This window comes from Durio zibethinus, chromosome 22 (assembly GCF_047325235.1).
Source record: "Durio zibethinus cultivar Kanyao isolate XHJ-2024 chromosome 22, ASM4732523v1, whole genome shotgun sequence".
Taxonomy (NCBI): Eukaryota; Viridiplantae; Streptophyta; class Magnoliopsida; order Malvales; family Malvaceae; genus Durio; species Durio zibethinus.
Window position 1 is genome coordinate 17,981,535 of NC_143183.1, and position 21,563 is coordinate 18,003,097.

A 21,563-nucleotide genomic window follows, 5' to 3' on the forward strand; every position below is an offset into this window, starting at 1 on the left:
AAGAGGCTGAATGGGTTCGAGAGCGTTATGAACAGTTAAATTTTATTAAGAAAAAGAGGTTGACTGCATTGTGCCATGATCAACTATATCAAAAAAGGATAATGAGAGCTCATGACAAAAAAGTTTGATCTCGTTGCTTTTGAGAATGAGAGTTAGTCTTGAAAAAAATTCTTCTAAATCAGCACAATAATAAAAAAAAATGGACTCCAAATTGAGAAGGGCCATATGTGATGAAACGTGCTTTTTCGAGTGGAGCATTGATACTGGCTGAGATGGATGGAAATGATTTACCCCATCTTATAAATTTTGATGCTGTGAAGAAGTACTATGCTTGAAAAAAAAAACAGAGAATGAAAAACGAAGACTCAAGGTGAAAATCCTAAAAGGACGGTTTGAGTCATAGGGGGTTTATATAAGTTAAAAACTTGAAAAGGCAGCTTAGATAAAGAGAATACAACATCAAATCTAAAAATTCATTAGCATGAAGGCTAGCAAATTCGAAAGAGCTTTAAGTTGTTAAATGTATCAGATGGTTTTTCAAAAGAACCTTGAGATGTGTTATCATGATTGTTCGACTGTTCATTTTTGGGCATTGTCTCCCTATACCTATCTTTGTAATTCTTTTTTAGCCAATGTTTGTCAACTTTTTTGCTAATAAAAAACATTTTTCTTCATTCTTAGTGTGCCTCTTTTGTTGATTATTTTCTAACCATTCTTATTCTTTTCTCATTAATACTTTGCAATGGAAAAAATGTGTGAATACATTCTTACTTTTTGATAGTGAAATAATGATTGATAAATAAATAATAACATTAAAGATTTTTTACATTACATTGAAAATGAGCATGAGTGATAAAAGCAAATTTGAGATGTTCAATTCTTGATAAGGACATTGAATTTGGAAAGAGATTGCTTGTAGAAAGGATATGAGAATTAAATTAAAAAGATAATTGAAAGTTACGTTGACTTGGTCTTTGAAAAACAAAGGGTTCGAAGCCCAAGAAAAAGCTTGAAAAACTTGAGTACCATAATTGAATAGGAATTAATTAACTAGTATTTGCATAACGTGCATTGAATTTCGCACGCATTGCACTTCGCATAGCATATACTGCATTCAAGAAAGTATAGTGCATAAATTCAAAGAGTAGGGATATTCCAGGATCCCACATAAAGAAGACAGATGTGGAGACTTTTTTATTTTCCAATTCTTGTTTGAGAAAAAGCTTGTGAGGTAAGTTTTTAATCCTTGAAAAAAGATATTTCTTGGTATCAGGATCGATTTGTAAGACCCTTGGACATGATCTCTTGAAATTCCTTCAAACACGATCTTCAACTCCTCTAAACATGATTGTCAAGCAGCAATTTATTTTTTCAAAGTTTTGTTGCTCTATTTAGAAGAACCATTTATTTTTTTAAAAGTTCTGTTACCTCTGTTTAGAAGAGCTTTATTTATTTTAAAAGTTGTTGAGCCTCTGTTTAGAGGAGTTTTATTTATTTTTTCAAAGTCATTGAGCCTCTGTTTAGATGAGCAATTTACTTTTCAAAAATCGTTGAGCCTCTGTTTAGAGGAGCTTTATTTATTTTAAAAGTCGTTGAGCCTCTGTTTAGAGGAGCTTTGTTTATTTTTCTAAAATCGTTGAACCTCTGTTTAAAGGAGCAATTTACTTTCCAAAAGTCGTTGAGCCTCTATTTAGAGGAGCTTTATTTATTTTAAAAGTCGTTGAGCCTCTGTTTACAGGAGCTTTGTTTATTTTTCCAAAGTCGTTGAGCCTCTGTTTAGTAATTTACTTTCTAAAAGTCTTTGAGCCTCTGTTTATAGGAGCTTTGTTTATTTTTCAAAAGTTGTTGAGCTTCTACTTAGAAGAGCTTTGTTTATTTTACTTAAAGTCATTGAACTTTTACTTAGAGAAGCTTTGATCAAAATTTTAACCAAAAAAACAACAAAAAAAACAAAAAAAAGCAAAAAAAAAAGGTCGAGTTGAGTCTTAAATGGGTGTCTACTTCTTTGCACAATTTCTTTTCACAGAAAATGTGCAAAGTGGGGCAGTTGTAGACACCAATTTGGTCTAAGCCTGGATCAATTAGGTCTGGTCCAAATGGGTAATATGAGCTCATTTTTCTTTTTAATTTAAATTTAATTTAATTTAATTTTAATTTAATTTAATTATTTTTCATTATTATTATGATTATTATTATTATTATTATTATTTATCTATTAATATTTTTTTATTTTTTTATCTATTATTATTATTTTTTTAGTTATCTATTAATATATTTTATTATTTATCTATTATTTTTATTTTTATCTTTTTTCTTGATCAATTTTCGACTGGAATTAGAATTAGGATAAAAAAAATTGGAGTGAATTTGGCCGTGAATTTGGTGAGTGACAGAGTTAGGATTGGATTCAAAGTTTGAATCCCAATCCCAGATGGAATTGGGATTGATCAGATCCCTATAAATAGATGTTGAAATAGAACCCAAGGATAGAAAGAACACGAAGGAAAAAAGGAAAAACAAAAAAAAACGTTAGAAAGGTCAGAAGCAATCTTAAGAATTTTAGAAAAATTTTGAGGAAGTTTTGGCAAATTTTTTTTTAGGAATTTTTGAAAATTTCAAATTTCGGTAGAATTTTTTGGTCAACTTTAAATTTTTCGATGACTTTTTCGGCATCGATTGAATTTTTTGGCCAGTTACCCAGTTTTTGACGTACCATTTTCAGAAACCATCTAACTTTTTTGTGAACTTTCGACGAACAACCCAGATTTCGATAATATTTTCCAAAATCTGATGAGATTCAACCAGTGCTTTTAAGATTCTTTTAGAGAGAAGAAAGAGAAAAATGGAGATGAGAGAGAGAGAGAATGAAGCAATCTACGAAAAAATAAAAGTGAGAGTCTTTTATACCCAGCTAAAATGATATCGTTTTGGCATTAGTAAAACCCAGAAGATCCACACGTTTTTATTCGGGCAACCCAACCCGCAGTGCAACCTGCTTTTGACCAAAGTTTGACCCGCTCCTCATTCATCAAGTCGAGCCGAGTAATACCGCTTGAGTCACATCAAGCCGAGCAGTTTTCTGTCTCATAAGCTGAAACGAGCCGTTTCAGATTTTTTTTTCTTTTTTTTCTCATTTTTTTATTATTTTTTTATTATTTTTTTATTATTTTTTTATTATTATTTATTGATTAGATTAAAATTATTTGGTATTCCTTATTTTATTTTTATTTTATTTTTTTAATGATTTTTTAAAAATAAAATTCCAAAAACAAAAAAAATATTTTTGAGAAAAAGTTGAAAGTATCAATTTTTCTTAAAGATAAAATTTTTAAAGATAAAAAAAAAATATTTTTGAAGGATAGTTGATTTTATCAATTTTCTTTGAACACAAATTTTTTTTAAGAAAAAGTTGAAAGTGTCAATTTTTCTTAAAAATAAAATTTTCAAAAAATATATATTTTAAGGAAAAGTTGAAAGTATCAATTTTTCTTAAAATAAAAATTTAAAAATTTAAAAAAAACTTTTTTGAGAAAAATTGGAAGTACCAATTTTTCTTAAAAATAAAAATTATCAAGAAAAACGTTTTGAGGAAAAATTGAAAGCATCCATTTTTCTTGTACAAAAGCAAATGATTTTTTTATTTTGAAAAGAAAAGGATTTATATGTGAAATTGAGTTTTCATTTTTTTTCTTGAATTTTTTTTAATGTTAAATAATCCGACGATGAAATATCTCCAAGTGAAACAGTAATTTTCTTGCATACTTTTGAGGTGAGAGAATTTTCTTAATTTTTTGTCAAAAGTATTGGAGTTAATTAAGAATAATTTTTAATAATTAATTATTTGGTAAAATTTTAAAGGCTTGTTGGATAACACGAAATCAAGTTGGTACCATCTTTTGATGGGCGTTGTGAGGGTGCTATAACCTTCCTCACACGTAACCGTACTCCCGAACCCTGTTCTAGTTAATAGATCTTAACCTATTCTTTTAAGGACCTTTAGTCAAGCTTGGGTGTTCCTTGAAAGGATAAATTCTTTAGGTGATCAATCGCACCTAAATAAAAAAGATTGGTGCCGACTCCTCAAATCAATATCTAGTGATAGATCCCAAGATCTAGACGTTATGACACCAAGTGGATACAATAGTTCTTCAATAGTTGATTTTGCCCTTTCTTTGTGTGTTCCAATAATTCTTTTTCCTTTTGTTAAACCTACTACATCTATTTTAATTCTACCAATTGTATATCCATATTCTGTTGTATTCCCTTAACTATTTTCTTGATCTTTCCTTAGGTCTTTTTCATTCTGTTCATCTTACTTGCATATTTATTTTCCATGATTTTGGTAAGACTTGAATGTTGTAAGTGCGTAGATTTAACTGATCTTGTTTCCTAAGATGTGTTATTCTTGAACTTTTTATTAATTATCAAAAGTTAGAAATGCATAACATAAATTCTATTATTAAATTTTTCAAAAATATCTTTTTGCTTTGAAGGTTTGATAAATTATATTTTCAATCATTATTCATTGTCCTCAGTTGGTATGAAAAATAATGAATTCAAACAAATGATGCATGATATGCAAGTCAAATTTTATTATTGGTGTTAGGAAAGAGTTTAAGTTTCGCCCTATATTTAGGTTAGGTTATTATAAACATTCCTTCCACCTCAAAAGTTAGATGAAAGCATATTTACAACCATCCTTTTTTTTTCTTTCAAAGCCTCTTTTAGGCATACTATTATTAAAAATGAAATATAAATAAAGACGTTTATTCATAGAAAATTCAAAAGTTTTCATTCATTTCCAAAAGTTTCAAATTTACACATCCTAAACCATCTTAAGACTAGTGATATAAAGTGTTGGATTTACTCATACTCCCCATTGCCTCGTCTAAGAAATTCAAAAGAAATGAACTATGATTGCTGGTGAGATAATCTTTTGCTTTAAAGCTTCTACTTTTTATTCATTATCTTTGTCTGTTTGACTTCTACCTACAGTAGTGCTCATTATCTCAACATGAATCAATAAAGGATTCCTATAAATAGCTAGCTTTATTTGGGCATCAAAATCCAAATATCTGACTTTTATCAATCTCTGAACCCTGTATTCTAGAGAATGGCCCATAATGCCAAAATGGTATCCACATCGAACATTGGGGTCTTACTATATGGGATAAAGTGGTTTGAGGGGTTCAATAAGGACAAGGGAAATGAGATAGTTTTCTAAGAGTAATGGGTATAACTTTGTGTATGACATTGGTATTAGGTTAATAAGGGTTTTTCCTTTGGTATTGTGAGAGTTTTTCTATTCTATAATTGGTTTGCTTTACTGGAAAAATAATGATATAGTTGGTCTTGGAGTGAATTAAGAAACTCTGGATTGAAAATTAGGTTGAAGAGGTGGTAGTGGGTATGAATTCAGGTGTGAAATTCTCAGAGGTTGTATGAAGTTTGGGGGCCTAATCCTAGCTAGTTGAAAAAGAGATTGAAAGCAATCATGAGAACGATTTAAGTGCTGGTTTGGACTTGAGATAGTTGGTGAGAGTTGTTTGAAGTGAGGTGACTCTATCTTGAAAATTAAACTTTTGAGTTCAGTTATTTGCATGGCCAATTCACCCATTCCTCTTTTGAGCTTGCCCAAACTTTGGTCTTTATTCGGATTATCTAATGCCTCGGTATAATCAATAAAAGTGTTGGAATCAATAAGAGCCTAGTGATTTTGATTTGATGGAATCAAAAGTGATAACATTAATCTTTAAGGAGCAATAAACTTAACCATACCACTATTTTTAACCATTTCTATAAATTAAACAATCTGTTGTTTCATCTCCCAATGCTCAAGCTAAAATTCCTCTTGACTTAACTCTAATGCACTAATTCTTATGTGCAATTAATCTCTTATTTTTTCCATTTTGATTCCCATCAAGACAGACACTTTATTTCAGGACTTAGACAAAAAATTCTATATTATTATATTTATTGAATGAATACCACAAAAATAATTTTTAACTTATATGTTACATAAAGCATGTTTATGAATACGTGAATATAATGATTAAAAAATGTCATGAAATACATATACGCCTAAGATAATGAATTTTCACATGTACAGGCTCCAAATGATAAAAAATTTACCATCCATGAATGTGTAAGCAAGAAATGTAATGTTATGTTGTGGGGATGGTGGGATATGAAATGCAACGCATTTTCTATAAAACCCTACCATTCATGAATCCATGTGCATTAAATGCAACAACATACTACATGAGTGATGAGATGTATTCCTATGAATAATGCAACATACTTGTATGAAATACATTGACCTATCATGAGCATAAGATATGTCTATATAGAATGCAATGCATATGTTATGTTGGCCTAATGAGGTTGAGACTGTTTTAAAATATGTAATGAGATGGAGTGCATGCATTACCAATTAAGATATGCATGGGATGCATGTATCATTTATCAACATGTGCATAAAATGGCATGCATGTACTATTTATTAATGAAAATGAGATATAATGCATGTATTATGTTATTATGATGTGCATGAAATGGGGTACATGTATTATCTATTAAGATGCCTGAAATGTAATGCACGTATTATCTATTAGGATGCATGGGATGTAGTGCACATACTATCTAATTGTTTTTTTACATGACAAAAATGAATGCATAAGATCAAATGACAATGTGAAAAATGAAACAATATTTAAATTTAAAATCCTCTTTTTTTCCTTATTTTTTATTTTTTTAGAAAATAAAAAAATTTAAAAACACACATTTTTTATCACACAGAATAACTAGATTTAAAGATTTTTCTCTTTTTCATTAATCTTTATTTGGCCAATAAACAAAGGATTCAAGATAAACATTTATTTTTGCTTGAAAACTTTTGTTTTTGTTTTTTTTGTTTTTGTTGGATAATGCTGGAAAATTTCTTCATTTTATTTTAAAACCTTTTCTGAAAATACAAAATTTGGATAACCATAAAATGAACGAACTACATGTCAAAATAAAATTTTTTTCTTTTTCTTTTTTCAAGAAAATGCCTTTCTTTTATTATTGATTTTTTTTTTTAATTTTAATGCATATTTAGGTTGTTTCTACAAAAAGGTTGGCAACGCTATATCAAAGATTGGTCCCTAAAAGTTCATTATATACTAAGTGAGGATTTATAAATCTAAAGGTTCCTAAATTATTCTTCATTGGCATCCATATATAACTAGTAAGGCATCTCAATTCTCACCCATTATAGACTACAAACCAAAATAGTTCAATTTGAGTGGGAGTATTTTACTTGTCATTATGGAAGTTATTACCTCATGAAAGCACAGATACTCTACTCACTCCTAAAAGGGATAAAGCCTAGGTATAGAGCTCATACATGATATGAAATGTGTCAATGTGTGTGTAAGAGAAAATAACATCACAATCTTTATCTTATGCTCCACAATTTATTAAGAATAACATATACATAAAATAAATAATGAACAAATGACACAATTAAAATGAAATGCATGTAAATTTTTTATTACTATTGTTATTTTAAAAAAAACAAAATCAAAATCAAGAAAATTAAAGTTAAATACCAATTAAGACCATTAAATCAAAATTAAAGATAACATATAATTAATTTTGTAACTTAACTCTTTGAAAAAATGACATCCCCAGCGAAATCACTAAGCTATCATAATGATTTTTCAAGCCGTTAGACAAATTTGAAAATGAAAAGAGCTGTCACAAATTTTTTTTGTTAGGTATGATTAACCACTTATTAAAACTTATCTTTTTAATAAAATTTTTAAAATTAATTAGTATTTTATCATAAAAATAATTTTGGGGTTTACGAAATACTCTGGGTTTGAGAGTCGATTACGCATGGAGAAAGATTAACACCTTATAGTATCTATAAAAACAGTATTAATTAATTATGTATTATCTTTTGATTTTGACTAAAATGGTTTTAATTTTGGTATTTAAATTTAAATTTTTTATTTTCTTTATTGCAAAAAAATATTATTATTATTATTATTATTATCATCATCATCATCATCATCTTGGTTTATAATAATAATAATAATAAATAAATAAATAAGAACCTTGCTTATTAAAATTTTTTTAAAAATATTTCAATATTTTTTCAATATTAAAAGAAATATTTTCACATAAGGAATCTTTTAAAAATCACTACTTGAAATTCTCAAAAATCATATCTTCAATGGTTCATGTTTATTTTCAAAATCAATATTTATAATGCAAATTATAGAATATGATATCTATAATTTAAAATTAAAAAATATTTTCTAAAATTTATCTTTTATATTAAAACGAGAAATCATTATAAAAAATTATTTTGAATGCTCTAATACATTGGTGACATTTTAGATAAATTGTTTTACCTAGAAATTCCTAAAGAATAATTATTCAGATTTCTTTAAGATCTCGTCCTTGGAGATTTCATTTTTTCTTTTTTATCCTTTTTTATAATTATTAATATTTAAAAATCATGTAACAGTATTGTTATCTATAAATAGGTTTATTTCCTAAAAAAATGCATACTCTTATAAATATTTTATAGGTATATATATATATATATATTTTTCTTTTCTAAAAAAATTATTCAAATTAAAGAAAAATAAAAATCTTTATATTGAAAAAAGTTTTTAAATATTTCAATACTTTAACAATTTTTAAAAATTTTTTCTCACCTAAAAAATTTTTGAGAATCACTACTTAGACCTTTCGAAATCCCATCATAAAAAATTTTCATTTAATTTTAATTTCATTAAATTTATGTGGTGAAATAAATAATTACACCAAGTTAAATTGAAATTACAATCTTAGCCATTTAATATGTAAAAAATATTATCAACAATTTAAATTAAATATAATAAAAAATATTATCAATAACTTAAATTAAATATAAATTATAAAAATACATGTAAAAATAACAGGTCACTAATTGAATTTAAATAAATTTATCACAATTTGAATCAAAACTCATTTCAATAAAAAGCCCAAAGTAGGTGAGTTGAGGATTGGACCTTGTTTGTGGCCTGGTTCAAAGGTTGTCCAGTAGATCGGACCTAGCTAGCGATGCAGGTTGGAGCTTAGGCCTGTCTGGGTCACTGGTCGGGTTAGGTCAGGTCAGTTTTGACTCGCTTAATTCCTTGCTTTTTTTTTCTTTTCCATATAAGACAAACTTTGTTTTTTTAAATTCATTTCATACTTCTTCATAAAATTTTTTTTACTTTTCTTCAAAGAAAATCAAAAGTTTCCCACATAGCTTTCGTCGACCGCAGTGCTGTTTGGTAATGACCGGAGACCTTCCCTTTTTCTAAATCCCTTTCTCTCCAACCCAGCCAAACCTAAGCAATTGGCAATTGCTCAGACCTTAAAACCCAGCGAGTTCCACCACCGTGCGCCGTTCATGACCTTCTGTCTTTGGTTGTCACCAGTCTGTATTAGAAACCCAACCAGCTTCCTACAATTCCTTCTTTTTTCTGCAAACCTTCTTTTTTCTGTCCAAAATATCAACTAGTCCATAGCTTAAATCAAACCCTGAAATCAAAGATCAACCACTACTATTTCTATCTTCCTCTGCTATGAACCATCGCCATCCCTTGTCATCACTGACAGTGGCATTGTTGCTTGTTGGTGTTGAGGTTCCTCCTTACGGGGAGGACTATGTTTTGTTCTTTTTTATAGTTTTGTTTTTTTGGTTGTTGGTTGTGGCCAGTTTAGGGATCTGAGGGGCAATGTTGGGGGTTTTAGGACTTAAGGCGGTGTTGGGGGTTCTAGGACTTAGGGTGGTGTTGGGAGTGTTTTGTTGATGCTGTAGGAGCTAAGGTTGTTTAGGGCTTGATTTGTGGAAGATACTGATAAGGTGGAAGGGAAGGTGTTGGGGGCTCCGTAGTTACTGGGTTGGTGCGTGCAAAGGTAAAGGGTTCTGGTTGAAGAGCTGTGGCAAAGGCTCCGAATTTTGGTGTTGTGAATGGGTTTTTTATGTTGGCCGGTGGCTTGGGTGGTGCTTGTAAGGGTTGGTCGGGGCTAGTGTTTTAGGAGGGGCTATTGTTGGTGATGGTGCGGGTAAGGACTGGGATGGCTAGGTCTCAAGTGTGGTACTTGTGAAAGCCTGTGTTGGGTGTGAGGTTTGCAAGTGTGCGGTGCTGGGGAAGTCTGGCAAGGGAATGGAAGGTTTTGAATGAGTGCCCTGGTATTAGGATGGTGTGTGGCTGTGGGAGGGACTATCATGGGGTAGGTTGATGAAGGATGATCTGGGGTGGCTTGGTCAGGGGTTGTGCCGCCGGGACTAGGGCTGGTGGCTTGGAGTTCATCTGTGGTTGGGGTGTTTTGCAAGCTGGGAGGTGCGATGCTCAGGGGAAGGGCTGGACGATGCTTCAAGGACCTAAGCTTTGTGGGTGCTCTTGGTTTTTAATCTATGAATCTCCGTAAGGGACAAATACTACAGGGTAATGGAGAGTGTTGGCTTGTTAGGGCCATAATAGGTAGTTTCCTGCCTTGATACGGTGGCTGCCGACCACTTCTTCTGATTTTGTTTACATTTTTTTTTTAACAAAATAAAAATAAATAAATAAATAAATAAAATTAGGCTTAAAACTTAATTTGGACAGTTTCAGCCTTAAAAATCGATCTGAGCTCTTATTGGGCTTTTAAGCCCAATTGATTGAATGTTGATCCGAGACTGATTCGACTTAGATTTTTGGACTCTAATCTTACACCACACTGGATTTTAATGATTTCAGAACAATAAATCTGAGGTAATATCAAAATACGTTAATTCAATTAAAATGGTTAAATTAATCAAATTATTCAAATCAAACGTAAAATTTAAACAAAAATGAAATTGATTTAGATAAAATTAAGTATTTATACGAAATATTTTTATATTTAAAATTATCAATATTTAATTTTAATAATTAAAATTAATAAATTAACAAGTAAAATAGAAGTAAACAAAACCATTTAAAATTCAACAACTCCAACTAGATATTCCAAACTACTATTGGCTACTTGCTTTTAAAAGATTCCAAAAAATGTGAGGGAAAAAAAATTCATGTGGAAATCTTATCTTATTAAATAAAAATGGATATATATATATATATATATATATATAAAAGAATAGGTACAAGCTCCCAAACCAAACAAAGTCAGACAAACTTTTAACATTGAAATACTATTTGGCCCTTAGCATACGATTTTTAAATAATGCAAAACAACGTCTTCCTAATTTTCCTACTCGTTTTACTTACTTTATCTTCTTCTCTATATATAGGGTGCCCCTTTCATCCAAGCTGGCCGTTGAAACAGGATCTGATCATAATAAAACCCCCAAAATAAATCAAGTCGGCACCTAAAACATCACCATTTTGACTCATTCTCTTATTTTTTATTTCCTTTGAAATTAAATTTAATAATTTTAAATACAACACAATACAATATAAAATATAAAAACATCTCAATCTAAACAAATTTTAAAAATATATTTTATATTTAAATGTCAATATCAATTATATAACAATAGCTTTTATATATTCGTATATAATACAAATTTTTATATACATGTATATGATACGACACATACTCACATTGCAGTCTATTTGAAGTGAATTCCTTGTCAATTTCGCTTGTTAACTTTCGCTTTCTATCGTTTTCTCACTCCCCAAACAGGAAAAAGAATTAAATGAAATAAATTGGAATTGTAAGACTGTATTTAAAAGTATAATAATATGAACATATTGATGGACATTTCTGTAATTTCATAAAATTAGTGACTTGGTCGTTGAACAGAAACATGTTCAACGCAAGCCGTTAGATCCAACAACTTTTTCTTCTTCTTTCTCTACATCTAAACCGGCACAAACGACGGCACTAACGGCGTCGGCTCGTAACAAAATGGCGCCGCTGGATGCTGCCACATCTTAAACACAAGCTTCTCAGGCTCCATTGCTTGGCTTTGCCGCTGGTGTTCTTGACGCGGTGGCTCTTCCCTTTTCTCAGTCGTCCTACGACCAATCGAGGGGGGCGAAGAAGCCAGCGGTGATAAGAGAGGGATCGCAACGTTCCAGCTCGAAACCGGACAAATCTGTAGGGAAGCCGGAGCACGCCGTTGAAGTCGGCTGGGCTGACGTCGATCGGCTCTGTTCATAGCGGAGGTTTTCCTCGGTGTAGTTGACATGGATCAGAGGGAAAATCTGAGGTTTTTGGTGATTTAGTTGAGAGGGAGCAAAAAAGGCTTTTTTTTTTTTGGTTGGAAGAGAGAGAAAATAATGAGGATACAGCGGTGAGCGGAGGGCTTATAAGGAAGGAGGGGGATGTGGAGCGCACGTGAAAAGGTCAGGTTAGCTGTCAGTTTGCATATGGGCTTGGCTTTTACAGCCAAGAGAGTTATTGACTTCGACTACTTTTTGGAAACTTTCGGAAATTTGTTGTTTTTTTTTTCTTTTTTTGTCTGGATTTTAATTTTAATTTTAGTTTATGTTTGATTTTTTACAATTCCTTTTGTTTGGGTTTATAGCTTTTTGTTTTAATTAAATCATGAAAAAATGACATATTATATTAGAGATTTAACTACTTGAAAATATGTAATTATATATAATGACAAAATTAATTAAACCACTTAGACTTAATTCCAAATGTAAAAGTGGAGAAGAGTTTTTTTTTTTTTTTTTTATAATTGTTATTATCGTTTTTTGTTTAAAAAAAAAAAAAGTAATGTAGCCCTAATTGTTCATCTTTTGCAATTAGCTTTTACTTTTCAACTTAATTACCCACTATTTTTTTTTTGTAAAAATAATTGTGAATCAAAGAAATATATAGAATTGATAATTCTTTTTTTTTTTTAGGAATGCACAATAATAATAATAATAAAAATATTTAATTAATTTTAATAGTATTTGATCTAAAAATTTTTCTAAAATTAGAGCCTAGGGAATATAATAAAGCCATTCAATCTTTCATATGGGAACAAAAATCTAAATAATAATTATCTTTTTAAAATGGATATCTAAATAACTATTTAGATTATCTTTAGAAGGTAATAATCCAATAATTTCCAAGCAAAGCCAACATCATTTCCCAAAAACATTCAAATTAAAAAAAAAAAAACAATTAAAGCCAAGCCAGACTCAGCCCAATAAAATCTTCTCAAGCCAAGCCACCTCCCAAACCGAAAGGGCAACATAGAAAGAGCATCAGGCCATCATCAGTCAAAAGTCTAAACGTTCTCTTTCTAGACAATCAAAAAACGGCTTGTCGACCTCGGATTAGACCGACCCCACAGCCCGCAACTAAAAAGTAAAACCCGTGGGGAGTAGCGTTAATGTACTCCACGCTCCACTGGATTTTGACCACCCACACGCCAAGAGCCCGAGATGGTTATTATTTTGTTTCAGTGTCAATCCAACGACTAGGACATGAGTTACGTGTCAATTCCAATCCTCGATTTGATTGACACCTGTTTTTTGTCTTTATGAGTGGCTAAGGGCTTTGTCAAATTTTGGTGGCATTTAGTCAAGGATAGGACCGTCATTTCAGAATATTCAAAGAATATTTAGAATAAGATTTTCTTTTCTTTTTTTTTTTTCTTTTGGGTTAGAAAAAATATTCCTTTAATGGAAGCACTTTAGATAGTCAAAAAGTCACTGTTGAATAGTCAAAAGTTTAATAAATATGAAAGAAAATTTGGATTGGGAAAAATATTCTACTACTATTGAAGAGAGAATAATTTTCCGGGAGCAATTAAAAATATATTTTTTTATATTTTATATTTTAATTTTTTTCAAATAAAATTATTTAAATATTCTTCTTATAATTTTTTAGATATTTATTATTTTTGAGAAATTATAACACTTTCAAAATATATTTTCAGAATGAAAAACTAAAATTTTATGAAAAATTATAAAAAAATTTTGTTAAATTATTTATAAACTAATGTAATAAAAAAGTTATTATTAAAAACCATAAATTTTAAAAGTAATAAAAAATATTTTTATTATTTTGATTTTTAAAAAATAATAAAATTTTATAAGATCTTAATTAAATATTTATCTTTTTATATTACAAAAGATGATAAATGAATTATCATGTTGATCAATGTAAAAAAATTAAAATTTTTTAAATTATATAAATAATATTATTGAATACTACATAATTTTATAAAAAATCTAATATGCTAATTGAAAAAACTCATCATGATAAATAAATGGAGATATTTTTTCAAATAATTCAATTTAATTAAAATTATTATAAAATTTTAATAATCAATATAAAAAATATTTATTAAAAAATTGATAAATTTTAAATTTATAAAAAAAAATTATATTTGTTATTTTATCTTTAATTTAATTAAGACCTCATAAAATATTATTTTTACTATAAGATGCAAATAATAAAAATAAATTTTCTATTAATTTTAAAATTTATAATTTTTTAATAATAATTTTTTTATTATATTTATTTATTAATAATTTTAAAAAAATTTATTTTTTTATAATTTTTCTTAAAATTAAAAAAAAATGTCATGACTTTCTAAAAATGCATTTAAGTATTATGATTTTTTAAAAATAAATTTTCAAAAATTATAAAACCTGAGAGAAAAATATTTAAATAATTTCACTTATAAAAAGTTTTGATAAAAAAAGTGAGATGTACAGAGAAAAAATGGGTGCATTTAGGTTTCCCAATTGATACTACCAAAATTTACAAAAATGGGCTTCCATTTCTCTCTTAATTACATTGCACTCTGAAAAGCATTTCCAGCTCTTTAATCCAGGCTGATCCGTCTCCTTCGTCAGCGAGGGCACCAGTAATCATCTTTTCCTTCTTTGCCTGAACTTGTTGCATGCATTCCTCCTCCGTTTCCTAGTTCATTTTTCAATGGCAAAAATCAGCGTTTTCAAGTTTCAATTTGGTAACAGTTGAAACTCAAGAATCTGGCAGGAAGACCTGATCAACTAGTAAAAATTAACAGAAACAGCCAAATTAGATTAGGTATTGAACAAACCCATCAAAGTTTTCATTTTTTATAAACAATTTCCCAGTCCAAGTTCAAGCTGTCCAACCTTCTATGCAATGCTAAGAACACGGGATTGGTGGGACATTTAGAAGTTAGAACTAATCAAACTTAAAAAACCTGGAGGCCGGCTTTACATGGTTGTCATGTTGTGTATTAAACTAGGGCCTTCCACATGTACTAACCAAATCCATTCGTTGTGAGTCAATTGTTGACCCATTCAATCCCATTTTATGGAACACATTTGGACCATAATGTGTTCCATAAACAAAAAGATAGATGAGAGACTGAACCCAAATCACCAATGAACCTTCTAAGAGAAACTGTTCTCTTGATGATCGCAACCACTGCAGGATTCCACATTGGATCCTACAAAAGGATTGTAACAAATTATGACCAAGAGATAAGAATTTCATTCTTTTGTTTTCTACATCTTGAAAATATTCCGTGAGAAAAATGGAAAAGGTTTGAGGCTAAGGAAGGCAAAGCAGAGAACATAACATTAAGAAGACGTTAGTGGCTTCACCTAAATTCAACCCCACACCACCAGCTTTCAAAGACATAAGCAAAACCTGCAACAGGTAAAAAATGAATGAATTCAATGCTAATCATGTCATAAAAATTTTTGCGACCGAGAAATTCGATTGCTAGATATGATAAAAGTTTTTAAAATTGTTATCAATATTTTTTATAAGATATGATTGATCATTCAAAAATATTAATTTTTAATAAAAAATTTAAAATTAATTAAAATTTATTAAAAGATATTTAGATCTATGAAATCAAAATTAAGTCTGAAAGTATAATTATAAGTGAAAAAAGCATAAGTACCTTCACGTTGTTTATTCAAAAAATTGTACTAAGTAAACATGTATTATTTTTTAATCTTGATGATATGGTTTTTTTTTATATTTAAAATTAATTTCTTAAAATTTATTTATGAAAAAATAATTTTTGTTGTGAAATTACTATTATTATTATTATTATTATTATTATTATTATTATTATTATTATTATTATTCCATTCTATAAATTCCTCAATATTTTGGTGGAATTCATAGAAAATATCTTTATTTAGAAAATTTTCAAAAAAATTGATCATTCATAAAATTCCTAAAATTTTATCGTAAGATATTTTGTTTATTTATTAAAACTAATTTTAAAATTATCCTAACTTTTTGGCAAAATCCTAAAATTTTATTAAATTGATTTTAAAATTATCATGACTCTTAAACAGAATCCTAAAAATTTTAAGATTTTAAGATCATCCCAACTTTTTGACGAGATTTTAAAAAATAATTTTTTATTGATGATGATTAAGAAAAAAGAGATTCTCTCAAATTTTCTTAAAATTCTTACTTAAGAAATTTAATTAAACATTTAGTTAATTTTTATTGTGATTGTTTTTTTCTGTTATTATTTTCTATTTATTATTTTCATCTTTTTTCTCTTATTATTTAAATAAATATTTATTTAGTAAAAATAACTTTTTGGATTATTCCAACACTTTTGTGAAATCCAAAAAAATATTTTTGGTAATAATTAGGAAATTTAATTTTAAAAAAATATTTTTTATTTTTTATTGTTTTTATTATTATTTAAATAAATATAATTTAGTGAAAATAATTTTTTGGATTATCTCAACCCTTTGGTGAAATCTAGAAATATATTTTTTTTGTAATAATTAAGAGATTTATTTAAACAAACACTTTTTTTTATTATTCATTGTTTTTTTTTATTGAAACAAAATGTTATTTTCATCAAATATAATTTTTAGATTATCCCAACTCATTTACGAAATCTAAAAATATGTTTTTATTTGCATTAATTAAAGATTTCATTTTTAAAAGATTTATTCAAATAAGCAATTGTTATTTTTATATTCGTATATTTTTATTATACAATAAAAATAATTTCTTAAATCATCCCAGTACTTTAGTGAAATTGAAAAAATATTTTGCTATTAAATTTTTTAAAAAATCTCAATTTTCATAAAAATTATACTTTAAGATTTTATTCATTTTTTATTTTAATAAACCTACCTTTTATTTTTATTTTATATTTTTACCATTATTTATTTATTTCTATAATAATAATAATAATATCATAAACACATAAAAAATAAAACAAGATAAAATAATGAAATCAAATGAAATGAAAATAAATCAGAAAGAAAAAGAAAAAGGAAAACTCACCAATAAGTTGAGTCTCTAGGCGATTCACCCTCAAATCCTCACATGGGTTGGGCACGGGTCAGATGTCAAAATGACATCATTTTTAAGGACTTATAAAAGGCCAAAATCAATTTTTTATTTTGTATTTCCTTTCCCTTCTCTCTCTACCCCATAACCTCTCTCTCTCAAAGAAATCAACTCTTCATTAGCCGTCACAGCTACCCAGTTTACAGCAAGTGGCTGTTGTGCCATCATTGAAAACTTCAACTGACATCAATAAATTCAAATCATTTTCAAATTCTAACCCAATTTTTAGATTCCGGTGGCTCGAAAATTCAATTGGTCTTAGAAAAATTCAAGTTTTTCATATTCCGATGACCTCAAAAAATTTCAAAAAAAAATTCAAAGTTTTTATTTTATTTTATTTATTTTTTATTTTAAAAATAAAATTATTTAAATACTTTTTTTATAAGTTTTTAGATATTTATCATTTTTTATAAGTTATAACACTTTTTGAAAATATATTTTCAAAATAAAAAACTAAAATTTTATGAAAATTTTACAAAAAATTTATTAAAACTATTTATAAACTAATGTAACAAAAAAGTTATTATTAAAAAATCATAAATTTTAAAATTAATAAAAAAGTTATTTTTATTATTTTGATTTTAGAGAAATAATAAAATCTTATAGGATCCTAATTAAATATTTTATCTCTTTATGTTATAAAAGGTGATAAATGAACTATCAAGTCTGATCAACATATAAAAATTGAAATACTTTAAAATTGAATAAATAGTATTATTGAATACTACATAATTTTGTTAAAATCTAATATGCTAATAATAAATAAATGGAGAGATTTTTTTAAAAAATTTAGTTTAATTAAAATTATTATAAAATTATAATAATAGATATAAAAAATATTTATTTAAAAATTGATAAATTTAAATTTATAAAAAAATTATATTTGTTATTTTATCTTTAATTTAATTAAGACCTCATAAAATATTATTTTTACTCTAAGAAGAAAATAATAAAAGTAAATTTTTTATTAATTTTAAAATTTTACAATTTTTTAATAATAATTTTTTATTATACTTATTTATAAATAATTTTAACAAAATTCATTTTTTGTAATTTTTCTTAAAAATTTTAAAAAATTTCATGACTTTTTAAAAATGCATTTCAAGTATTATGATTTTTTAGAAATAAATTTCTGAAAATTATAAAACTTGTGAGAAAAGTATTTAAATAATTTCCCTTATAAAAAGTTTTGATAAAATAAGTGAGATGGACAGAGAAAAAATGGGTGCATTTAGATTTTCCTAACTGCAAATTGATGCTACCCAAATTTACACAAATGGGCTTCAATTTCTGTCTTAATTACATTACATTCTAAAAAGCATTTTCAGCTCTGAAAATCCAAGTTAGTCCGATAACTTTGGATTGATTTGGATGAACAATGAGATTGATTTTAATAAAATTAAAAATAATGATGATAATAATATTAATTATTATATTAATAAAATTGAATATTGTAATAGTAATATTAAAATTAATAATAAAATATATATTCGAATGTAAACGTAATAATAATAATAAGATAAAAATAAAAATGATAATTAAAGATATTAATAAAAAAGTAAATTAAAATTTATTTTAATACATATTTTAATTTTATTTAACATTTAAAATATTAAAAAATTAATTATTTAAAGGTATAAATAGATAAAAAGTAATATGAATAGAAATAAAATATTATTTTTAAACTCATTCATAATTATTTTAATATTAATAAAATTGGATTAAAAAATATTAATGAAGATAAAAGTCTCCAAAGTGAGCTGTGGTGGCTCACTGCCACTTTCCCCACCAGCAAAAATTTTTTGTCTCACTGGTGCCATATAAGCACAACTGCAACGCAGCTGTGTAATTCAAACAATCAATTGAAGCGCAATTGCACCAAAAAGTTATTCCATCGCACTGTAACGCGGGTGTGATTGAATCCAAACGAGCCCTTTGTCAGCGAGGGCACCAACAATCATCTTTTCCTTCCTCAACTGAACTTGTTGCGTGCATTCCTCCACCATTTCCTTGATCATTTTTCAATGGCAAAAATCAGCGTTTTCAAGTTTCAATTTGGTAACAGTTGAAACTCAAGAATCTGGCAGGAAGACCTAATCAACTAGTAAAAATTAACAGAAACTGCCAAATTAGATTAGGTAATGAACAAACCCATCAAAGTTTTCATTTTTATAAACAATTTCCAAGTCCAAGTTCAAGCTGTCCAACCTTCTATGCAATGCTAAGAACACGGGATTGGTGGGACATTTAGAAGTTAGAACTGATCAAACTTCAAAGCCCTGGAGGCCGGCTTTATATGGTTGTCATGTTGTGTATTAAACTAGGGCCTTCTACATGCATTAACCAAATCCATTCGTTGTGAGTCAATTTTTGACCCATTCCATCCCATTTTATGGAACAAATTTGGACTATAATCAAACAGACGACTGAACCCACATTACCAATGAACCTTCTAAGAGAAACAGTTCTCTTGATGATCGCATCCACTGCAGGATTCCACCTTGGATCCTAGAAAAGGATTGTAACAAATTATGACCAAGAGATAAGAATTTCATTCTTTTGTTTTCTATCTCTTGAAAATATTCCTTGAGAAAAATGGAAAAGGTTTGAGACCAAGGAAGGCAGAGCAGAGAATAACCCATTAAGAAGACATTAGTGGCTGCATCTAAAGTCAAACCCACACCACCAGCTTTCAAAGACAAACAAAACCTGCAACAGGAAAAAAATGAATGGATTCAATGCTAATCAAAATTCTTCTGTTTAATTGCATTGACACAAAGCTACCTAATTTGTCGAATACAATGCGCATTGCACGATATAGTGCTTACCATTTTCTCTCCTGTCTCATTGAACTCCTTCAGAACCCTCTCCCTTTGTTCTTGCACCATTTTCCGATCAAACATTAAGAATCCAATTCCACTCTTCTTTAATGGGATCCTTAAGAGATCTAGAAATGAAGTCCACTGGCTAAATACAATGCTCTTTTCACCAGAACCTGACCAGGGAATGAGTTCTAAGCACTCGAGCAGCTTTGAAACCTTTGCAGACTCTTCCTATTTACCCTCAACATCAACTCGAAACTTGTTTTCAGCTGGACATGTTATGAGGTCAGTTTTCCTCAGCAGTGCCCAGCAGATTGGGCATAACCCAATTGCTGGTGTCCGCCAACTTGGGAGGAGACATTCCCTGGACAGGCTATGCGCACAAGTTGTGAGCACGGGGTCATCTGCAGACTCTATGGATATTGGACACTCTGTGTTTTCACCCCTCTGGATAGCATTAACAAGCTCTTCAATGTAGGCTCTGTTTGGAGCGTTTTGATTTGAAGAGTCAGAATCAGGGAGAGTTTCGAGGACCCTTCTTGCAAGTTTGTTCAAGTCTGAATGCTGCTGTGAATCAGCCCGACTGCATATTTTCCAGGCCAAAATAAAAAAAGTAGTTAGAAAGGGAAAGTAATTTAAGATATGATGACAAATATTAAAGAAATACCTGTAAGAATGTAATGAAATGTATTACTTACCTCATTACACGAAAAGGGTTGTTGCAACACTGCCTCAGTCGAAGTAATAGCTCAAGAATGGATGCATAATTGTCATGCAACAAATTGATCAAACAGAACCTACTTAAATCAAATGAAAATTCGTTATCTTCATCTCAGTAGGAACTTACTCAAAACACAAGCAACAAAAAATCCAGGAACATAATCTGAAAGAAAAACATAATCTGGTGTAAGGCAGCAAATTACTAAACCAAACAAGCATTTAGAGGATAAACTTACTTTGGAAATAGAGCACCATAGGAGTCATGTTCAGCTTCTTGCTGCTAGCACTCAATGATTTGAATAGCAGTTGAAGGGAGAACAAGGATGGGCCTAAAAGATCAAATGTACAAAACATCAAAGTCCTGAACAATGATTTTCACTCATAGTGGAAAGAAAATATGAACAAGAAGGCGATCTGGGGCTGACAAATGCTCACCTTGCTTCTTTATCCTTTGTTTCTTTGTAGTCTTCTCAACATCAGCAACCATAATATAGCCTTGATCCACTTCAGTCCCGTTGGATTACCATTCTCATAAGGTCCTTGAATCTTTGCCGTCCACCTATAAAAATGCAAATAACATCATGAATATGATATCATAGATGGAAGGCTACTGTGAAGTCTAAAAGCAACGTCCATGTGATAAATATGATGCAACGTAACCTACTCCTCTTGCCATATGTCTAGCACTTGGAAAATGAGCCGTGGCTTCTCCTGAGGAGACAT

The 21,563-nt window shown here is 28.8% G+C and overlaps 1 protein-coding gene and 1 pseudogene across 1 annotated transcript; both read right to left on the reverse strand.

Annotated features, from left to right (window-relative positions):
- Nucleotides 1-11,708: 11,708 nt before the first annotated feature.
- LOC111307384 (uncharacterized protein At4g14450, chloroplastic-like) lies at nucleotides 11,709-12,301 on the reverse strand. The gene has a single exon (XM_022905396.2). The coding sequence runs from the start codon at nucleotides 12,200-12,202 to the stop codon at nucleotides 11,873-11,875; it is 330 nt and encodes a 109-aa protein (XP_022761131.2). The 5' UTR covers nucleotides 12,203-12,301; the 3' UTR covers nucleotides 11,709-11,872.
- A 2,323-nt stretch (nucleotides 12,302-14,624) lies between these two features.
- LOC111307123 (DNA repair protein RAD5B-like) lies at nucleotides 14,625-21,563 on the reverse strand (annotated as a pseudogene).

Excerpts from the sequence above, each read along its gene's own strand:
- LOC111307384 (XM_022905396.2), bottom strand. The coding sequence starts at position 12,202 with ATGTCAACTACACCGAGGAAAACCTCCGCTATGAACAGAGCCGATCGA.